The 19,706-nt window shown below is 42.1% G+C and overlaps 1 protein-coding gene across 1 annotated transcript in view; it reads left to right on the top strand.

Annotated features, from left to right (window-relative positions):
* GPLD1 (glycosylphosphatidylinositol specific phospholipase D1) overlaps positions 1-19,706 on the top strand; it is a 61,233-nt gene that overhangs the window by 13,392 nt on the left and 28,135 nt on the right. Inside the window, exons 4-11 of the mRNA XM_042937775.1 lie at positions 1,897-1,975; positions 5,088-5,185; positions 5,615-5,725; positions 7,438-7,486; positions 8,445-8,499; positions 17,429-17,536; positions 17,764-17,791; positions 17,885-18,024. Coding sequence (XP_042793709.1) covers positions 1,897-1,975; positions 5,088-5,185; positions 5,615-5,725; positions 7,438-7,486; positions 8,445-8,499; positions 17,429-17,536; positions 17,764-17,791; positions 17,885-18,024 — 668 coding nt within the window. The remainder of the gene's footprint in view (positions 1-1,896; positions 1,976-5,087; positions 5,186-5,614; positions 5,726-7,437; positions 7,487-8,444; positions 8,500-17,428; positions 17,537-17,763; positions 17,792-17,884; positions 18,025-19,706) is intronic.

Below are 19,706 nucleotides of genomic sequence, written 5' to 3' on the forward strand. Positions count from 1 at the left end.
TTGTGTATGCTTGAGTCTGTTTCTTGACTCTCTTTGATCTCTTTCGACTCCAGGATCCTACTACTTTTATTTCTATAGCTTAAAAATACATTTTTATGTCTGACGGACGCATCGTCCCCCACATTTCCCCCACCCCGCCGGCAGTGTCCTATTTTGCTGACACATTTACTTTTCAAAACTTACTTCAGAATTCTGTTTTAATGTTAAGTAACGGGCTCTCCCTCACCTAGAGTCTTTATCATGTGAAGTAACTAGGACAGTGGCTGACAAGGTAAATATTCAATGAAGGTAACTATTATTTTGCAGTGACAAAAGTCCAACCCGAGCTACCTTTAGAGAACAAGGAGACTTTAGGGGCCCACGTAACTTACAGCCCTGGAGCAGAGCTCCACCCACAGGTCAAGTGGCGGTCTCTCTCCCCGTGGGGGACACGGGCCATCCAGAACTCAGCCTTCAAGCTGAAAATTCCTGAAGGGAAGAGGGTGTCTCCCCCATGGCTCGAGATGAGGAGTCTCGGCGAGGGCTCTAACTGAGCTAGCTTTCATCAAACGTGCATCTCTGAGCCAAACATCGTGGTGGCAGGGGGGATTAGTAAGTCCTTGTGGAGAAATGAAGAAGTTTAGGTTGCCAAGCTTTTACTTTGCCCATTTTGGCCATCAGAGTTCATCTGCAGATCATAGAAACCCCTCTGGCTAGCTTCTGCTGAGAGGGGCTCAATGCCCAGGATTGGGGAACTCCGTGCTGACGACGTGTGAGCGCTCGAAGAGCAGGTTCTGGGCTGAGCATCCAGGAAGGGCTCCCAGAACGACACCCGGAACTGGCCTGCCAGGGTCACCTGTGCCTAGTCAAACAGCCACGGCCCCAGTTGCTAGATCCAGATCCGACTGCCTCCTACACAGTCTGGAGAGTAGGAAGCCACCATCTGGACTGTTGGCTCCAGGACCTTGTCACCTCAGCCATGTTCATTACTAGCAAAATAGGTGCTCTGTACTCTACCTGTGAACACCTGGGCCCCTCCGACCTCTGCTGCAAAACCAGGCACTCTCCTGCTAGCTGAAGAAGCAGAGGGGGAGAGGGGGCTCCACCATGGAGTCTGGGAAATGTAGTCTTTGCTTTCTAGCCTCTAGAGACCTCTGGGGCCCCCTGAAGGGGGTCAGAATGGAATGGAGTGAGCCAGTCACCCAAGGAAGACCCCTCCCCCCCAAGCGCAAAAGACATAATCTTACTCTAAAGCACAGGTAGCAGCTATAAACTTGTGTGTACGTAGTCGACCCTTGAACAACACAGGGACTGTGGGGGCGGGGTGGGGGCAATCCCCCAGGCAGTTGAATATCCAAATATAACTTTGACGCCCCAAAAACTTAACTACTAATAGCCTCCTGTTGACCAGAAGCCTTACTGATGAGTCAATTAACACTTACTTTGTATAATATGTATTATATACCGTATTCTTCTAATAAAGCAAGGTAAAGAGACCATTAATGAGAAAATAAGTGGATCTGCACAGTCCGAATCTGTGTTCAAGGGTCAACTGTGTAAATGTATATGTGCGTATATTGTGTGTATGTGCGTATTTTATGTACACGTATGTATGTCTGTATTCCTCTCTCTCACTGATTTTTCACCGGATCATTGAAAATCCTTCTACAAAGCAGTTGGCGAACTAGCCTGGGGGAAATCCCGCTCTGTTGGGTGAACGGAGCAAATAAGTGATTTTTGCTACTCCTTGATCCGCCTGTGTTTGCTAGGACAAGGTTCTCCATTGGAGGGCGTTGTCTTGGATTACGCGTGAGTTTTTATTATCACGTATGCCTGCCCTCCATCCTCCTGTTGTTGGTGGGCCTGTCCCAGGCTGCTGCCCCTTGCCCCTCATCTCTCCGTTTTCCTGCTCCCCAGCTGTTGCTTGAACACCAGGACGCGTATCAGGCGGGAGCCGTGTTTCCTGATGCGTTTTACCCCAGCATCTGCGAAAGAGGTAAGGTGGAGTGTTACAGACCACACGATGTCACCTTCACTTGAGCGGTAGGAATGGCTAGGATTTAAAACACACGACACATTATATTTTCCACTATCGTTGGTTCGCGTTAGCTGCATTTTCTACATAACCAAACCTTACCTACTTGAGCATGGAAATTCTGAGAATTTTCACGATCCTGTGCGCCCTTACTTTACTGCTTTGTGGCGGAAGAGAAAACATTTTGAAAGAGATTGAAGGGTCTGGGTTCTTGTTCTGTTAGCATGTGACTTTCAAAAACTCTTGGCCGTGTTGAGTCTGTTTCCACACCTGTAACGTAGTAAAAATGCCTGCTTGCCTCTTTACTGGATTTTTGTTGGTGTTAGTGCGTATTATTTTGTCAAGTGTTCTGCAGACCTGAGGTGGTGTTATCAGCAAATTGGGCTCATGGGTGTGTCATTCGGAGTCCCCAGTAGTCATGGAAGGTGCTCCCCAGTGGAGTGATTTGGGGTGTTTTATAAGGTGACCATTTACAAAGACAGGGGCACAATATAAGAGAACTGGGGAGGATAGTGCAGGGAGGGGGCAGTTAGTGGACAGGCTGCTGCATGGGGGACCACTTGCTGGGGCCAGACCTTCAGCTGGGGACACAGCCAGTCCCTGTGACCCCACAGCAGGGGAGCTGGGAAAACGAATACCCCCATCTGTCTCTCTCTCCCTTCTCTTTGATCTCCTCTGTGCTCTCCCCATTGGCCAAACCCAACCCAAGCAAAGCTGGAGGGCAACGAGACCAGTTGAACAGGTCCTAGGGGTACAGGGTGGGGCAGAGAAGGGTGACCGTGGATCCGAGGGACAAATAGAAGACATCCAGTACGCTGGTCATCACGTAAACCATTTTTGGAATCTTGGAGTCATAGCCATTATCCCAATGTTTGGTTGAATACAGTGACGCTCGTAGGGTCAGTGGAATGTTTAGTGCCACACCTGTAGTCATGACCCCAGATAACTAAGCTTTTGTATTTCTCACGTTTGGAAGGTTGGGTTTTTCTTTTTTTTCTTCTGTTTCCTTCTTAGTCTGTTAACTATCCTTTCTTAATCTTGTTACTGTTTTGCCTGCTTGTTACAGCTTTTTTTTTTTTTAAACCTATTTCCTCTTTAGCCCTTCCCAACACTGTGTTCAGGGAGCTATAATGTCTCGATAATTTAACAGTTCCTTGATCTCTTCCATAAAAAAGAAGTAAAAAGATTTTTTTTTTTTGTCAATTAAATTTGAGAAAACTTGCTTAACTATGTGCCATTTTAAGAGACCAATTAAACACACAGTACTGCAGGCTTTGAGAAGAGTATAAAAGGGGTCCCCACTCTCCTGAATTTTCCATTTTTCCCACAGTGGTAGATGCCCTCCCCCAAACAGCACAGACCAATTCATCAGTGAGGTCGCTTAGAATTATAAAATATGGGTGCCTGGGTCAGTTAAGCATGACTTCAGCTCAGGTCATGATCTCATGGTTCATGGGTTTGAGCCCCGAGTTGGGCTCTGCCCTGACAGCTCAGAGCCTGGAGCCCGCTTCGGATTCTGTGCCTCCCTCTCTTTCTGCCCTTCCCCTGCTTGCACTCTGTGTCTCTCTCAAAAAATAAAAAAATAAAAAAATTATGAAATATGTACCAATTATGAGGAATTGGATGTAGACTCCTCTTACTTAGACTTTTATGAAATTTTCCAGATTTCCCCTTGGTCTCACACATACCTACTTCCATAGCACCTGTCTCTTTCGTGTTTAGGGGTTCACTTTTATGGCATCTTTCGAAAGCAAATGTTCTCAAATGCTCAGCTGCCAAAGAAACAGCTTTGTTTTTACACTCCCGTTGCATCACTTTACCTAGTACTGAACAAATCCTGTAACTACAACAATGAGGACCATCCTAGCCAGGAATGGAAGGAACCCTGCCGACTCCTGTAACACAGCTTGGCTGTGGGGACAGGTACCTGCTGGCTGCCACCCCCCCACCCCCACCCCCACCCCCACCCCCAGGCCCTGAGTGGGCTTTCTTTTGCTTCTGGTCAGATTCCAGAGGGGAACAAAAGGCAATTTGGTTAAGGGGAGGTTTGTCAAAAATGGTTACCTCTGTACTTAATTTTGGATTTGTACTGAGTTCTGTAAAATAGGAATTATAAGTTTTATCTCTAGGAAAACCATTAGCACAAATCAAATTTCTTAGTTGCAATGTCTCTGAAAATCATTTCCACAAAAACCAATGATCGAAAACTGGTCAGGCTGTTTTTACTTTAGCGACAGTGAAAATACTTGAACTGAGGGACCTAAACTCTGGAGTTTTGGCTTCAGTTGCCCCTCGTGACATTGGACACCCCAGGAAGAATGTGTGGCTTTGGGAGTTTTCGAGTAGATGTCTGGTCCCGTCTTTTTTATCCCCGCTGTGGAAATAAAGGGAATTAAGACACTCAGCTGATGCTTGGGGCCGGTGCCATTATAAAACAATTGTTGTAAATTAAAATGCTTGAAAGCCTTTGGAGTGTATCTACTGTTGTCTTTTGTGCTGGTGGGGTGGACTGTGATGGATGGAGATTGCACACATGCACATATACACCCCCCCACACCTATACGCCCCTCCCACTGCACCTCCCCTCAAACCACACACCCCTTCTCTCCTTCCCTTTATTATTTTTTTAAAATTATTTTGTTTTGAGGGAGGGGCGGAGAGAAAGGGAGAGAGAATCCCAAGCGGGCTCCATCCTGTCAGTGCAGAGCCTGATGTGGGGCTCGATCTCACAAACCGAGCAATCATGACCCGAGCTGAAATCAAGAGTAGGATGCTTAACCAACTGAGCCACCCAGGCGCCCCCTCCTCTCCTTCCCTTTAGAGCACAGAATTGGAAACCCTTCCAGCTTCCATGGCAGCCCAGGTGATTTCAAGATGCTGTGAGCCAGTTCAGGCTCCTTTCTCTCTCTCTTTGTGCTGGCTCTTCTGTTCTAGAGGCTTCCCCTGCACATCAACAGAAGAAACTAAGAGACTCGGAGGGGAGGAGGAGGAGGGTCGTAGCGGGCAGCAGTGGTGGCAGATTTGGGAATCTCCAGCTTTTAAAGAAAGACTCCTGACACCTTTGTCTCATCAGGGCAATTCCATGATGTGTCTGAGAGCACTCACTGGACCCCATTTCTGAATGCGAGCGTTCATTACATCCGAGAGAACTATCCTCTTCCTTGGGATAAGGTAGGCACGGCCCTCAAGCCAAGAAGAAATTCTCTTCTAGACCCGCCGAGTCCCTTGCTTATGTCTGCATCTACTCCATTTGTCCCCTGTCCCCACGCCAGGCTCTGGGAGGGCTGCCCCCCACCCCCACCCCCACCCCTGCATACCTTCAATGCCAAACATAGCATGTGGCTAGTTAATATCTGAATAAACCACTTAAAAATGTTTGGGCTATGTCACTTCACTGTTTTGCTCCAAGGGTAATTAATCTGAAATCCGTAAAATATTTTGAAGAGTCCTTTGTGGTTTTTGTAACTGGAAACTACAATGTACCTGCCTCTAATTTTAGTGTTTAAGTCTCAGTAATGAAAATCATACTTATTAAAACTGTTAATAGGATTTGTATAGACAAACCCAAGCACCTAGGACTCTAATTCGCTTCTTTGGCAGGACACAGAGAAATTGGTGGCGTTCTTGTTGGGAATCACCTCTCACATGGTGGCCGATGTCAGCTGGCACAGCTTGGGGATCCAGCAAGGGTTCCTCAGGACAATGGCAGCCGTGAGTACCTGTCTTTGGGTTAATGATGCTATGGGAGTGTTTCCCACCCAGGATTAAAAACTCACCCTTTTAGAGGAGAGGAGAACTTGAGATTATTCAGAGGTCATGTCATTTATTTTAAGAACAATTTATTATTTATTATTTATTCTCAAGTGGGTTAACATACAGTGTAGTCTTGGCTTCAGGAGTAAAACCCAGTGGTTCATCTCTTACATACGACACCCAGTGCTCATCCCAACAAGTGCCCTCCTCAATGCCCATCACCCATTTTCCCCTTTCCCCTGCACCCCACCCCCTCAGTTTGTTCTCTGTATTTAAGAGTCTCTTATGGTTTGCCTCCCTCTGTTTTTATCTCATTTTTCCTTCCATTCCCCTGTGATCATCTGTTAAGTTTCTCAAAATCCACGTATGAGTGAAATCATGTGATACCTGTCTTTCTCTGACTCATTTCACTCCTAACGCCCCCCAGTTCCATCCACGTTCTTGCAAATGGCAGGATTTCATTCTTCCTCTTTGCCGAGTAGTATTCCATTGTGTATATAAACCACATCTTCTTTATCCGTTCATCAGTTGAGGAACATTTGGGCTCTTTCCATAATTTGGCTATTGTTTGGAAGCAAGATTTCTTGCCCAAAGCAGGATTTGTTAGATTTCCATCCATTACGATTTATGCCTCTTAATCTTCCTGCTGCCTATACGTTCATCACACAGGCATTAGCCATTCACTAATGTGCACTGAAAACGGCGATAAATGTGATGTTCTGTTTAGTCACAAACAATATTGGGGAAATTTCATGTTTTATTCATGTTGTGTATTAATAAGGATGTGAAGACCTGCCACTTAGTTCTATTTGAAAGTAATGGTTCCACGTGTTTGTTTTTTCTTTTATTAAATTTTCTTTTTAAATTAAATTAAATTTCTTTTTAAATTAATTTAAATTAAATTAAATTTATTAATTTATTAAATTAAATTAAATTTCTTTTTAAATTAAATTTTTTTGTGTAGTCGATAGGCTGTTATATTAATTTCAGGTGTACAACATAGCAATTGGATGTCTCGGTTCATTATGCCGAGCTCACAAGTGTCACTGCCATCTGTCACCACACAACACCACTATACTACCATTACTGTGTACAGTACAGTACACAGGTACAAAGGTACAATGCTGTACCTTTTATTTCCGTGATTAATCCATTTAACTGGAAGCCTGTGCCTCCTTCCCCCACTTCAGCCATTTTGCCCATCTTTTTGAATGTTCTGTATGAAAACGCCATTCCCCAAACTGAAAATGATGATCTTACCTGGTGACTTATTTCTGGAAGTCCCTTCTGGTCACCAGTTGACATTAGTACCATTCTGTGAGAAGCTTATGTTTGGACTCAGTCAAGATTGTGTATATATCCTCTGAGGCGCAAACATTTGCAATAGCTTTATTTACTACCAGACAACAGGTATACAACTCAGCGGCCAATATAGTTTTGAACAAATAAAATAAGCATTTTAATGTAATAGATATTTATTAATGTAAAATAAAATAAGAAAATGAAACATGGTTTTGAAAATTGAGTCCATCCATATGTACCCTTAGCATTTCATTTGGTTAGACAGACAGTCACCTTCCCACTACTGGTTTGGCTGTGGGGTAGGGGTTTGGGCTACAGTTTGTGATGTATACATACACACACATCGGGTGTTTCTCTTTCTTTTTCAGGTTGATTTTCATGGCTCTTATTCGGAGGCACATTCGGCTGGTGACTTCGGTACTATTTACACTTGCCAAATTTTCTTTTGCAGTGGTTATATCTCACTTGCTACGGAGTCACTATCTTAACTCTGTATTTTTTCCCCTATTTTAGTAACTTGCTTCTTTCTCCTTAATTGAGACCATTTCATGATGAATTAGAACTGGTCATGTGGTTCCCTTGAGTAAAAATGTAATTTTCATACTCTATGAAATAGGTATTAAGTCACTTTGTGAAACGACTAATAAACAGGCAGGGGTCTAGATAGTAAGTAATGCTTCTGGGAGCATCCTTGGGCAAAGATGTGCATAGTTCATGTAGCCTTGGTGCATTATCTCTTTCTCATTTGTGTGTGTGTGTGTGTGTGTGTGTGTGTGTAAAATTCAACTTATACTAAAAAACCCAAATATTTAAAGTAAAATATGTATTTTTTTATCCTATCTTACCAGTACATATACTAACTAGCTATCTTAATAATTCATAGTATGGGTATACTTTAACATAGAAATGTATTTCCGAAAAGTTGCGTATGTGTATTTTTTTATTTAAAAAAATCACATTTCATCATTGACTTGTGTCATAATTTAGAAAAGCTTTACTTTATATCAGGTTGAAACTCCTTACCTAATATCACCTAATATTTCAGCTTTAAAGTGGCATCTTCCATTTTTTCCCATAGTAAATTACCTCCCAATATCCAAAGTAGATGGTGAATGGGGTTTTTAAAGAACTTTCATGGCTTGTCTTTCCTTCAAGTGAAAAACTCTTAACATGGGTATTTTTTCTTAATTCATATGTTTCACTGCCTAAGATATAAAAGATCGCCTTTTTCTTAAAGATATGCCTGTATCTGAAACAACAAACAGAAACGTGTGATGATGTGATAAATAACCTGGGTTATCCAAATTTGTGTTAAGGAAGCATGCTACATCTTGTCTCTGACTGACCAAATGTACATATTTTTCTTGTACCCTAGGAGGAGATGTGTTGAGCCAGTTTGAGTTTAACTTTAATTACCTCGCACGGCACTGGTAAGAGCAAGTACACTCACATATGTGTTCCCTAAATGGCATTGACCCTTCTTATCCCTCTAGAAAATATAAATGTAAAATTGTAAACCTGTAAATTCTAAAAGGTAAAACTGCAGATTAGAACGTTCTAAGTAGATTCTTTAAACTTGTGAATTATACCATGTAAAAATGCATATTTTTAAAATTTTTTTAAATTATTATTGAGAGACAGAGTGAGACAGAGCATGAGCAGGGAAGGGGCAGAGAGAGGGAGACACAGAATCCGAAGCAGCATCCAGGCTCTGAGCTGTCGGCACAGAGCCTGATGTAGGGCTCGAACTCACGAACCGTGAGATCATGACCTGAGCTGAAGTCGGATGCTCAGCCTACTGAGCCACCCCGGGTGCCCCTAAAAATGCATAATTTATATATATATAAAAAAAAAAAGATGATGTACACCTGTGCATCTACCACTCAGCTTAAGAAATGGAGCCTTACTGGAATCTTACAAGTTCCTTGCCCTCCCTCCTCAACTTCTCTCCCACTGGGGTAACCACTACTGTGGGTTTCCTGTTAATCATTTTGTTGCTTTTCTCTATAGTCTAAAACACAGGGATGTGTCCATATACAAAATAGTACATTTTTTAAGTTTTTAAAAAAATGTTTATTTATATTTGAGAGACAGAGACAGAGCATGAATGGGGAAGAGGCAGAGAGAGAGAGAGAGAGAGGGAGACGCAGAATCCGAAGCAGGATCCGGGCTCCGAGCTGTCAGCACAGAGCCCGACGCAGAACTCCAACCCACAAGCTGAGAGATCATGACCTGAGGCGAAGTCGGACGCTTAGCCGACTGAGCCACCCAGGCGCCCCAGTAGTACACGGTTTTAAACTTTAGATAAATAGAATCGTATAGCATGTATTCCTCAAATTTTGTTTGTTTCTGTTTCTGAGATACAGTCACATGGATGTGTTTGGCGGTAGTTCATTCATTTTTCACCACTACATGGTATCCATTTCATGGGCAGAGCAGGTGAATTACTCTGTTCTCACGTGGATGGATACGTAAGCCATAGGGAGTGTTTTTGCTTCACACATCGCGTTGCCATGAACGTTTCTGTACGTACACCAGAGAGGAACCTCTCTCATAATCACCTAGACATGGAATTGGTGGGTCGTAGGGCATGTGCATGTTTAACTCCACTAAGCAAGCCCAGACTTTCAGAAAGGTCTTCCCAATTTCTGCTCTCCGCAGTTTTATATGGTAGTTATATGTATTTTTTTTCTTTTGACGTTTACATTTTCTCCAATGCTGGGTACTGTCCAACTTGAAAATAACCTGTTCGGTGTGTAATGGTACCTCATTAAAGTTTTAATTTGCATTTCCCAGATGACTAATAATGAGGTTGAACGTTCTTTCATATTGGATTGTTCGTGTTTGATAGTAAGTGAAAATCCGATTTGGTGTTTGGCCTATTTTTCTGTTGGTTTGCTTATCCTTTTTGCTTGTTTCTGAGTGTTCTTTGCATATTAGGGCTCCTAATGTTTGGTCCATTTATCATTATTTGTTACAAATATCTTTTTACGGTGTGCGGCATGTCTTTTTACTTATGATGTGTTTCAATAAGCAGAACTTAATTTTAACCTATAGTAATTGAATATATCGGTCTTTTCCTTTGTAATTTGTACTTGTGATGTCTTATTTAAGAAATCCTTCCCTACTTGAGGGCGTGAGATTATTCTCCTACTTAGCCTTCAAGAGCTTTTATAGTTTTATTTTTTTAAACTTTGCCTTTCATCTACCTGGAGTTAATCTTTTGTATATTCTGAGATAAAATCTGATTTTCTTTCTTTCTGGAGACAGAACTGATCGTCTCCAGATCAGGGCACTTATCCATAGCCTCCCCTTTCCTCAGAGAGGTCTGTAATGCCCTCTCTGACATAAATTAAATTCCAGATGTATTTGGGTCCATTTCTGGGCTTTCTGTTTTGTTCTATTGATCTAATTGTCCGCGAGCAATACTGATTTTGAAAAATTACAGTGACTTTATAACACATCTTGACGTGGTAGGGCTGGTCTCTCAGCCTGTCCTTTTTCTTCAGACATACCTTGCATATTCTTTTGCCTTGGCTCTTTCAAGTCAAGTGATAGGAGCAAGTTGCCATGTTCTGAGAAAAATCTTGTTGGAATTTTTATTAGAATTTTATTGAATCTAGAGCTCCATCGGAAGAGAATTTACAGCTTTGCAATATTGAGTCTTCTTATCCATAAATCTGTTATATAGTTTATTTAACTCTTCTTTAATGACTTTAAAGTTTCACAAGTTTTGTCATCAAGGTCTTACATATTTTATTTGATTTGGTTGCAGAGGCTTTTTATTTGCTACCATAAGTGGTAACTTTTGGTACCGGTTTTATCTTCTAATTGATTGTTGCTGTGTAGAAATGCAAGTGACTTTCTAATTTTGACTTTTGTATCCAGCAACTAATTTAAATGTATCTGGAGATGCTTTCAAATTTACGGCAGACTCACAATGCCTCAGCTACAGATTGTCACCATTTTGCTTTTCCTATTTCCTCCAGAAATTTCCTTTTTCTGGTGCATCACACTGGCTAATGTTTTCAGTTCCGTAGAAGTGGTGATACTGTGGGGCACCTGGGTGGCTCAGTTGGTTAGGCGTTTGACTTCAGCTCGGGTCATGATCTCACCGTTCGTGGGTTCAAGCCCCGTGTCAGTCTCCGTGCTGACAGCTCAGAGCCTGGAGCCTGCTTCGGATTCTGTGTCTTCCTCTCTCTCTGCCCCTCCCCTGCTCATGCTCTGTTTCTCTCTTTCTCAAAAATAAATAAACATTAAAAAAGTGGTGATACTGAACATGCTTACCTTGTTTGTGATCTTGAAGAAAATGCTTTCCAAATTCATCACGTATAATATTTGCTGTGGGGTTTTGTGACTATCCTTTATCAACTCAAGGTAATTCCCTTCTATTTCAGTTTGCTAGTAGTTTTTGTTATGAATTAACTTCTTATGGATTGAACTCTGCATCTGTTGAAATAGTTCTCTCTTCTTTAATTAATCTTGATTAATTAATTGTGATTCTATTAATCTTACATTTGCCAATATTTAATCAAGTTTAATTCCTGGGACAAACCAACTTTGGCATAGCTTATTTTCTGTTTAATATTTGTTACATCTGTTGCTGCCTGGGCTTTTGCGTTTTTGTATATGGGTGAGCTTGTACTGTGATTTTCCTTTCTTCTGTCCTTGTTTGGTTTTGGTATCAAGGTTGGGCTGGCTTCATGACATCTGGTGGAGAGTGTTCCTTCCTTTTCCGTTCTCTGGAAGTCTCTGTAAGATCAAAACTTCGTTTTCCTGAATGTTTAGTAGACTTTGTAAAGCCCTCTAGGCCGGGTGTTCTTTGTAGAGACTTCTTAAAAACTTCTGTAATGGTTATAGGGCTATAGAGTTTTTTAACTTCTTCTTAAGGAGTTTTATTTTTCTAGGACTTTTCCATTTCCTCTGTTTAAACACTGTAGCATAAGGTTGTTCATAATTTATTTTTTTCTTTATTTGTACTTGTGTTCCCTTATCATCCATAAATGTTCTTTATCCTGTTTTTTCTTACATCTTCTCCAACGACTCTCAAATAATATTTTTCAGGTTTATTATTTTTAAAAAATGAACTTTTGGCTTTATTGATCCTCTCTGTTACATGTTCCCTTTCTCTCTCCTTACTTTTTACTCATATATTTATTTCCTTCAGGTTCTCCTAAAATTTGTAGAGTCTTTTTAAGTTTTTAAATTTAATGCCAGTATCGTTAACCTAGTGTTATATTAGCGTACGATATAGTGATTCAGCAAATCTGTCCATGACTTGGTGCTCACCATGGTAAATGTACTCTTAATCCCCTTTATCTGTTGCACTCCTCCCCCCACCCATCTCCCTTCTGGTAATCATCAGTTTCTTCTCTATACCTAAGGGTCAGTTTCTTCTTTTCTCTCTCTCTTTTTTTCCTTTGTTCATTTGTTTTCTTTCCTAAACTCCACATCTGAATGGGATCACATGGTATTTGTCTTTCTCTAACTTATTTCACTTAGCATTATACTCTCTAGTTCACTCCATGTTGTTGCAAATGACAAGATTCCATTCTTTTTTTATGGCCAATTAATATTCCATCATGTATATATAGACCACACCTTCTTTATCTGTTCGTCAGTTGATGGGCATTTGTGCTGCTTCCTTAATTCGGCTCTTGTAGATAATACTGCTGAAAACATTGGGGTGCACGTATCCCTTTGAATTAGTATTTTTGTATCCTGTGGGTAAACACCCTGTGGTGCAATTGCTGAATTGTAGGGAAGTTCTATTTTTAACTTTTTGAGGAACCTCCACACTGTTTTCCACAGTGGCCATACCAGTTTGCACGTCCACCAACAGCGTACGAGGTTCCTTTTCCTCCACATCCTCGCCAACACCTGTTGTCTCTTGTGTTGTTGATTTTAGCCATTCTGACAGGTGTGAGGTGGTATCTCATTATAGTTTTGATTTGTATTTCCCTGATGATGAGTGATGTTGAGGGCATCTTCCATGTATCTGTTGGCCCTCTGGATGTTTTCTCTGGAGAAATGTCCATGTTCTCTGCCCATTTTTAAATTGGTTTAGTTGTTCTTTTGGTGTTGACTTATATCAGTTCTTTATATATTTTGGATATTAACCCTTTATCAGGTATGTCATTTGAAAATATCTTCTCTCATTCAGTAGGATGTTTTTAGCTTTGCTGATTATTTCCTTTGCTGTGCAGAAGCTTTTTATTTTATGAAGTCCCAATAGTTTATTTTTGCTTTTGTGTCCCTTGCCTCAGGAAACATATCAGAAAAATGTTGCTATGGCTGATGTCAAAGAAATTACTGCCTGTGATCCCTTCTAGGGTTTTTATGGTTTCAGATCTCACATTTAGGTCTTTAATCCATTTTGAGTTTATTTTTGTGTATGGTGTAAAAAAGTGGTCAGTTTCATCCTTCTGCATGTTGCTGTCCAGTTCTCCCAGCACCATTTGTTGAAGAGACTGTCTTTTTCCCATTGGATGTTCTTTCCTGCTTTGTCAAAGATTAATTGATCATATAGTTGTGGGTTCACTTCTGGGTTTTCTACTCTGTTCCATTGATTTATGTCTATTTTTGTGCCAGTATCCCGCTATTTTGATTAATGAAGCTTTGAAATATAACTTGAAGTCTGGAATTGTGATGCCTCCAGCTTTGCTTTTCTTTTTGAAGATTGCTTTGGCTACTCGGGGTCTTTTGTGGTTCTGTACAAATTTTAGGACTGTTCTAGCTCTGAAAAATGCTCTTGGTATTTTGATAGGGATTGCATTGAATAGTAGATTGCTTTGGGTAGTATTGACATTTTAACGATATTTGTTTTTCCAATCCATGAACATGGAATGTCTTTCCATTTTTTGGTGTGTCGTCATCAATTTCTTTCGTCAGTATTTTATAGTTTTCAGAGTATAGGTCTTTCACCTCTTCTGTTCCTAGAGATTTTATTGGTTTTGGTGCAGTTGTAAATGGGATTGTTTCCTTAGTTTCTCTTTCTGCTACTTCGTTATTAGTATATAGAAATACAACAGAATTTTGTACATTGACTTTTGTATCCTGTGATCCTACTGAATTCATTTATCATCTCTAGTATTTTTTTGGTGGTGTCTGTAGGGTTTTCTATAGATAGTATCCTGGCATTTGCAAAGAGTGATAGTTTTACTTTTTCCTTACCAATTTGGATGCCTTTTATTTATGTTGTCGAATTGCTGTGGCTAGAACTTCCAATACTATGTTAAATAACGGTGGTGAGAGCAGACATCGGCATCTTGTTCCTGACTTTAGAGGAAAGACTCTCAGTTTCTCACCACTGATTATGATGTTCACTGTGGGCTTTTCATATATGGCTTTTCTTATGTTGAGGTATATTCCCTTTAAACCTATCTTGTGGAGGGTTTTTATCATGAATGGATGTTGTACTTTGTCAAATGCTTTTTCTGCATCTATTGAAATTATCATAAGGCTTTTATTCTTTTATTGATATGATATGTCGCATTGATTTTGTGAATACAGAACCACTCTTTGAACCCAGGAATAAATCTTACTTGATCATGGTGAATGTTTTTGTTTTGTTTTTTTAATGTATTGTTGGATTTGGTTTGCTAGTATTTTGTTGAGGGTTTTTGCATCTGTGTCCATCAGATACTGGCCTGTACCTCTGGTTTTTAGTGGTGTCTTTATCTGGTTTGGGTATCAAAGTAATGCTGGCCTCATAAAATGCATTTGGAAGTTTTCTTTCATCTTCTATCTTTTGTAATAGTTTGAGAAGAACAGGTACTAACTCTTCTTTGTGTGTTTGGTAGAATTTGCCTGTGAAGCCATCTGGCTCTGGACTTTTGCTTATTGGGGGTTTTTTGATTACTGATTGAATTTCATTAACGATAATTGGTCTGTTGAAATTTTCTACTTCTTCCTGATTCAGTTTTGGTAGGTTATATGTTCCTAGGAATTTATCCATTTCTTCTAGATTGTCCAATTTGTCATCATAGAATTTTTTTTAATATTCTCTTACAATTCTTTGTGTTTCTGTGGTGTCAGTTGTTACTTTTCCTCTTTTGGGGGGGTTGTTTATTTACGATCTCTCTCTCTCTCTCTCTCTCTCTCTCTCTCGACTCTGGCAAGAGGTTCGTCCATTTTCAAGGAACCAAGTAGGCTCCCCAGTGTGATAATCTGCTTCTTGCCCCTCTCTGAAACCATGGCTCCCTCCCTCTGGTAGCCAGACCTGTGGGGTTTAGCCCACACCATGTCTCTACCCTTTCCACCCTCTTTAATGTGGCCTCTTCTCGACATTTAGTTGTGGAGGCTCTTCTGCCAGTCTTTGGGTCATTTTTGGGGTTGTCTGCACTGATGTGAGTGTTGTCTAGTTGTACCCATGGGACAAGATCCATTTAGGGTCCTCCCACTCTGCCGTCTTTGCCAGGAGTCTCCTGTTGAGTCTTGATTTGAGACCTAACATATGATCAACACTCGTAAATAGTCCATATGTGCTTGAAAAGATTGTTCTCCAACTTTTGGTCTAATGTATGTATGCTTATTAGCTTAAGCTTATTAAATTTACTGTTAAAATGATAAACTAGCCTTTTTATTTTATATTAGGTCGATCTAATAATTACCGAGAAATTTGTTAAAAAAAATTTCCCCTGGCGATGGTGGATTGTTTTCCATTTTCTTGAAGCTCTGTCAATTTGCTATATAGACGTTTTGAAGATATGTTGTCAGGTACATTCAAGTTTAAAAATCTTACATCTTTCCGGTGAGTCGAACCTTTTCCTCATGACGTGGTGACCCTCTTCATCGCCAATGAATGCTTATTGCCTTCCAGTCTCCTTTAGCAACTATCACTGTCTTTACGCTGGCTCTCTTGGTTATGTCCCATGGTGCTTGAATTCCTCACGGCTGGACTTGGAGTTGCATGTCTCCAGGCAGGGTTTGTTGACTTCTGCAGGCTCCCGGGAGACACTGTTAACCTAGGACCATACGGAGTTACATTCAGCCCTTGAAGTTGTCCTGACTACAGAGATAGCACGAATGCAGGACAGACCATTTGTGCGACTGGTGGTAGTTACCAATGTTAGGGGGACAACTATATCTTTTCCCCTTTATCCATTGTCAGTTTCTTGGCTGACCTTGACAGGTTAGGTTGGTTTCTGGCTAATACTCGTGCAGAGGCGTGGCCATTAGTTCAGAGTCTCCTCCGAGGTGGAAACCAGCTTTGGCTGGTTTCTGTGCTTTAGCCCACGCCTTCTGCAGCCCTTCAAAATCGCCAAGACCTCGGGGCAGAGCCTGGCTTCCCCACTTGCTTACCTCTTCAAGTTTCCAGTTTCAATTTATTTTGGGCCTTTGGAAAATTTTCACTTTCTTGCTAGCTTCGTGATTCATCTAAAAAAAATATTTTTGTTATTTTGTCCAGCCCGGAGCTATTTTTATTGGGAGGACCACTCTGGTGCTCTTTAAAAAAAAAAAAAAAAAAATGGATCTCTCCATAGAGTCTTTCTCATAAATATACTAAAATCAGGTTTTATTTGGTTGTGATTTCTGTCTGGTGTATTCTAAGGTTTCAGAAATAAAAATGGAATATGATTCAGCATTAATCTAATGTATGCTGCTCTTTTGACTGAAATAAGGAATATTGTGAATCAAAACCTGACTTGGAATTCTTTTTACTGTCTCATTTCTTTCTTCTGTGTGGTCTAAACCAGGATGTTGGGGTGAGGAGCCATTTCGGTGTTTTTAAAAAAATATTTTGTAATGTTTATGTATTTTTGAGAGAGAGAGAAGGAGAGAGAATGAATGGGGGAGGGGCAGACAGAGAGGGAGACACAGAACCCAAAGCAGGCTTCAGGCTCTGAACTGTGAGCGCAGAGCCTGATGAGGGGCTCGAACTCACAAACCGTAAGCTCATGACCTGAGCCGAAGTTGGACGCTTCACCAACTGAGCCACCCAGGCGCCCCCAATTTTGGTGTTTTAAAACTAAGAACTTTCAATAGCAATTCAGTGCTCAAAAGAATAAAAATATATTGCTCCTTGAACTGAATTCACAAGACCAATTCTTTTGACACGTTAGAGTTCGTTTCCTGTCTTTCAATGTACCTCCATAAATATCGGGTGAAGGTACAGTTGTTTGCTGTGCATCTTTGGGGAAATCAGTTCACTTTTCTGTGCTTTAGCTTCCTCTGATGTCAAGCAGGAATGTAGTAATTCCAAGCACCGGGGCTTGTAGGTAGGACGAAATAAATAGTTCATGGAAAGCCCTTTGCATAATTCCTGGCCCAAAGTAATCATGGAGTGAACAGTAGCTGCTCTTGCTGGCCATTTATCTTTAATTTCAGAATCTTATCTTATTCTAACGCCTTTCTCAGGTATGTGCCCGTCCAAGATCTGCTGGGAATTTACAAGAAGCTCTATGGCCGAGAAGTCATCACCAAAAGTGCAATCGTTGACTGTACCTACCTTCAGTTCTTGGAAATGTAGGTGTCGCCCAGAGGAGAGCTTACAACTGATCTCAGTGTGACTTCCTTCGAGTGCTTTCTGACGTTTTAGTTTCCTGAGTTGGGTTTTGGATTTATGGGATTTTGCTTATTCAAAGGCAGTTGCATGATAGTAGCTACATGTTAGTGGAGTTTTTTTCTTCATTATCTGCTTCGCTTCTCTGTACAAACCACACTCACAGGCAAAATTGTTGTTCATGTTGCAGGTATGGTGAGATGCTGGCCGTTTCCAAGGTAAAGGCTTCATTCTTCACAATCTCAATTTAAAGGATTACGAAGACACCAGGAAAAGCACCTATTGATAACTTTTCTTTTTCTCTACTGTAGCTTTATCCCACTTACTCCAGAAGATCCCCGTTTTTGGTGGAACAATTCCAAGAATATTTCCTGGGGGGACTGGATGACATGGCGTATTGGTCCACGAACATCTTCCGTCTGACGAGCTTCATGTTAGAGAACGGGACCAGGTGAGATCCGGCTCTACTTGTACGCAGTCCTCCTGCCCTGTCCACCCCCCCCCCCCCCCCACCAACTATCGTGCTCAGGTTTTCCACTGATCAAATGCAAAGCTCTCATGAAGTGCTAGCCTCTCTCGTAACCAAGGAGGGAGAGCAAGGAACTCCCTCCCTCACCTCAAAGCTCCGATGCGCTCCCGTGTGGTTACGTGTGCCGCTGTCTCCAGTTTTGGGGACGGAGAGGTGGATCCTGCAGGACTGTGGTCAGTGGGAGGGCCCCCTGTCCACCCCTGTGCCGCGTCCCCTCTTCGGGGAGGACCCGAGCTGTGCGCAGGCTCCGGCAGCCAGGGCCCAGTGAGCCTCCTCTCCGCCTGCCGCCGTCTCAGGGTTAAAGGGTTTCAGAGGCCGCTGCACCAAACTCCCTCCTCCGAAGTGAAACGAGGAGTGGATGCATTTGTAAATCACAGCCTTCGGTTGGAGTCTGACATTCAGCCCGCGTGGAACAGCGTCTGGAGCGCCAGCTCCCGCCCTGCATGTCCAGGATGAGTGTTAACCGGGGCCTCCGACCAGGGTAGACCAGCCCACTTCCAGCCGCAGTAGACCTTTGGGCTCACAGAGTCTCCCCGCCGGATGGGGGAGCCAAGGCTCCTCTCGGATCTGGCTTGCAACCACCCCACTGAGTATGCAGCCCCCGTGCACTGCGCAGCTAAGTGGGGTGGGGGGTGGTCTGGAGAGGGAGCAGCGGAGGCAGCACCCCATGCAGACAAGGGCAGTGGGAAAGAGGGTTTTAGGGCCGGATCTGTACCAGATGGCGGCTGCTCCAGGTAAGGAGTATAGGACTGGGGTTATAAATTGGAGAGGCCCAAATGTGTGTAGCTCTGGGATATTATATGCTGGGTGCTATTCTTTTGGCCTTAAAGACATTTGCTAATATTCGGGGCTGGCTCATTTGGTCAGGCGTCCGACTTCAGGTCAGGTCATGATCTCACCATTAGTGGGTTCAAGGCCCACGTCAGGCTCCGTGCTGACAGCTCAGAGCCTGGAGCCTGCTTGGGACTCTGTGTCTCCCTCTCTCCCTGTCCCTCCCCTGCTCACATTCTGTCTGTCTGTCTGTCTGTCTGTCTCTCTCAAAAATAAATAAACATGAAAAAAATAACGCTTTTAGTATTCAGAGAACGTTAACCATAATTATATATTGTGATTTGGAACAGAATTCCCTTGCGTGATAAATTTGACATTAGACTGTAAATATGAAACCTGTTTTAAGTAGCTGGGGAACAGTGAGATAAACAATCCAATATAAATACTATTTTTAATAGTGAAATAAGCCTCCGGTGAAATCTCCAGGCTCTCCTTCTGTGGCCATGGGTTTTGGGTGCACACGATGGTAGAGGATGGGCTTTGGAATTTTCCAGACCTGCCACTCACTGCTGGGTTATCCCAAGCAGGTAACTAAACCTCCCTGAGCTTTGTTTTCTCATCTGTGAAATGGGGGCAGAAATAATTCTATCTTTGATCGTGGGGCTGTTGGGAGGTCCACCTGAGGGCGCTCGTGTAAATGGTTCAGTGTGTAGGAAGCACTTCATAAATGTTGGCTCCTACTGTTAGGACCACCATTGGAAGGAAGCTCAGTTTATGTGGGTCATGTGAGTGTGAATGACCTGCGTTTATTTGTTTTAAAGATTTTCTCTCTT

Source organism: Panthera leo, chromosome B2 (assembly GCF_018350215.1).
Source record: "Panthera leo isolate Ple1 chromosome B2, P.leo_Ple1_pat1.1, whole genome shotgun sequence".
Taxonomy (NCBI): Eukaryota; Metazoa; Chordata; class Mammalia; order Carnivora; family Felidae; genus Panthera; species Panthera leo.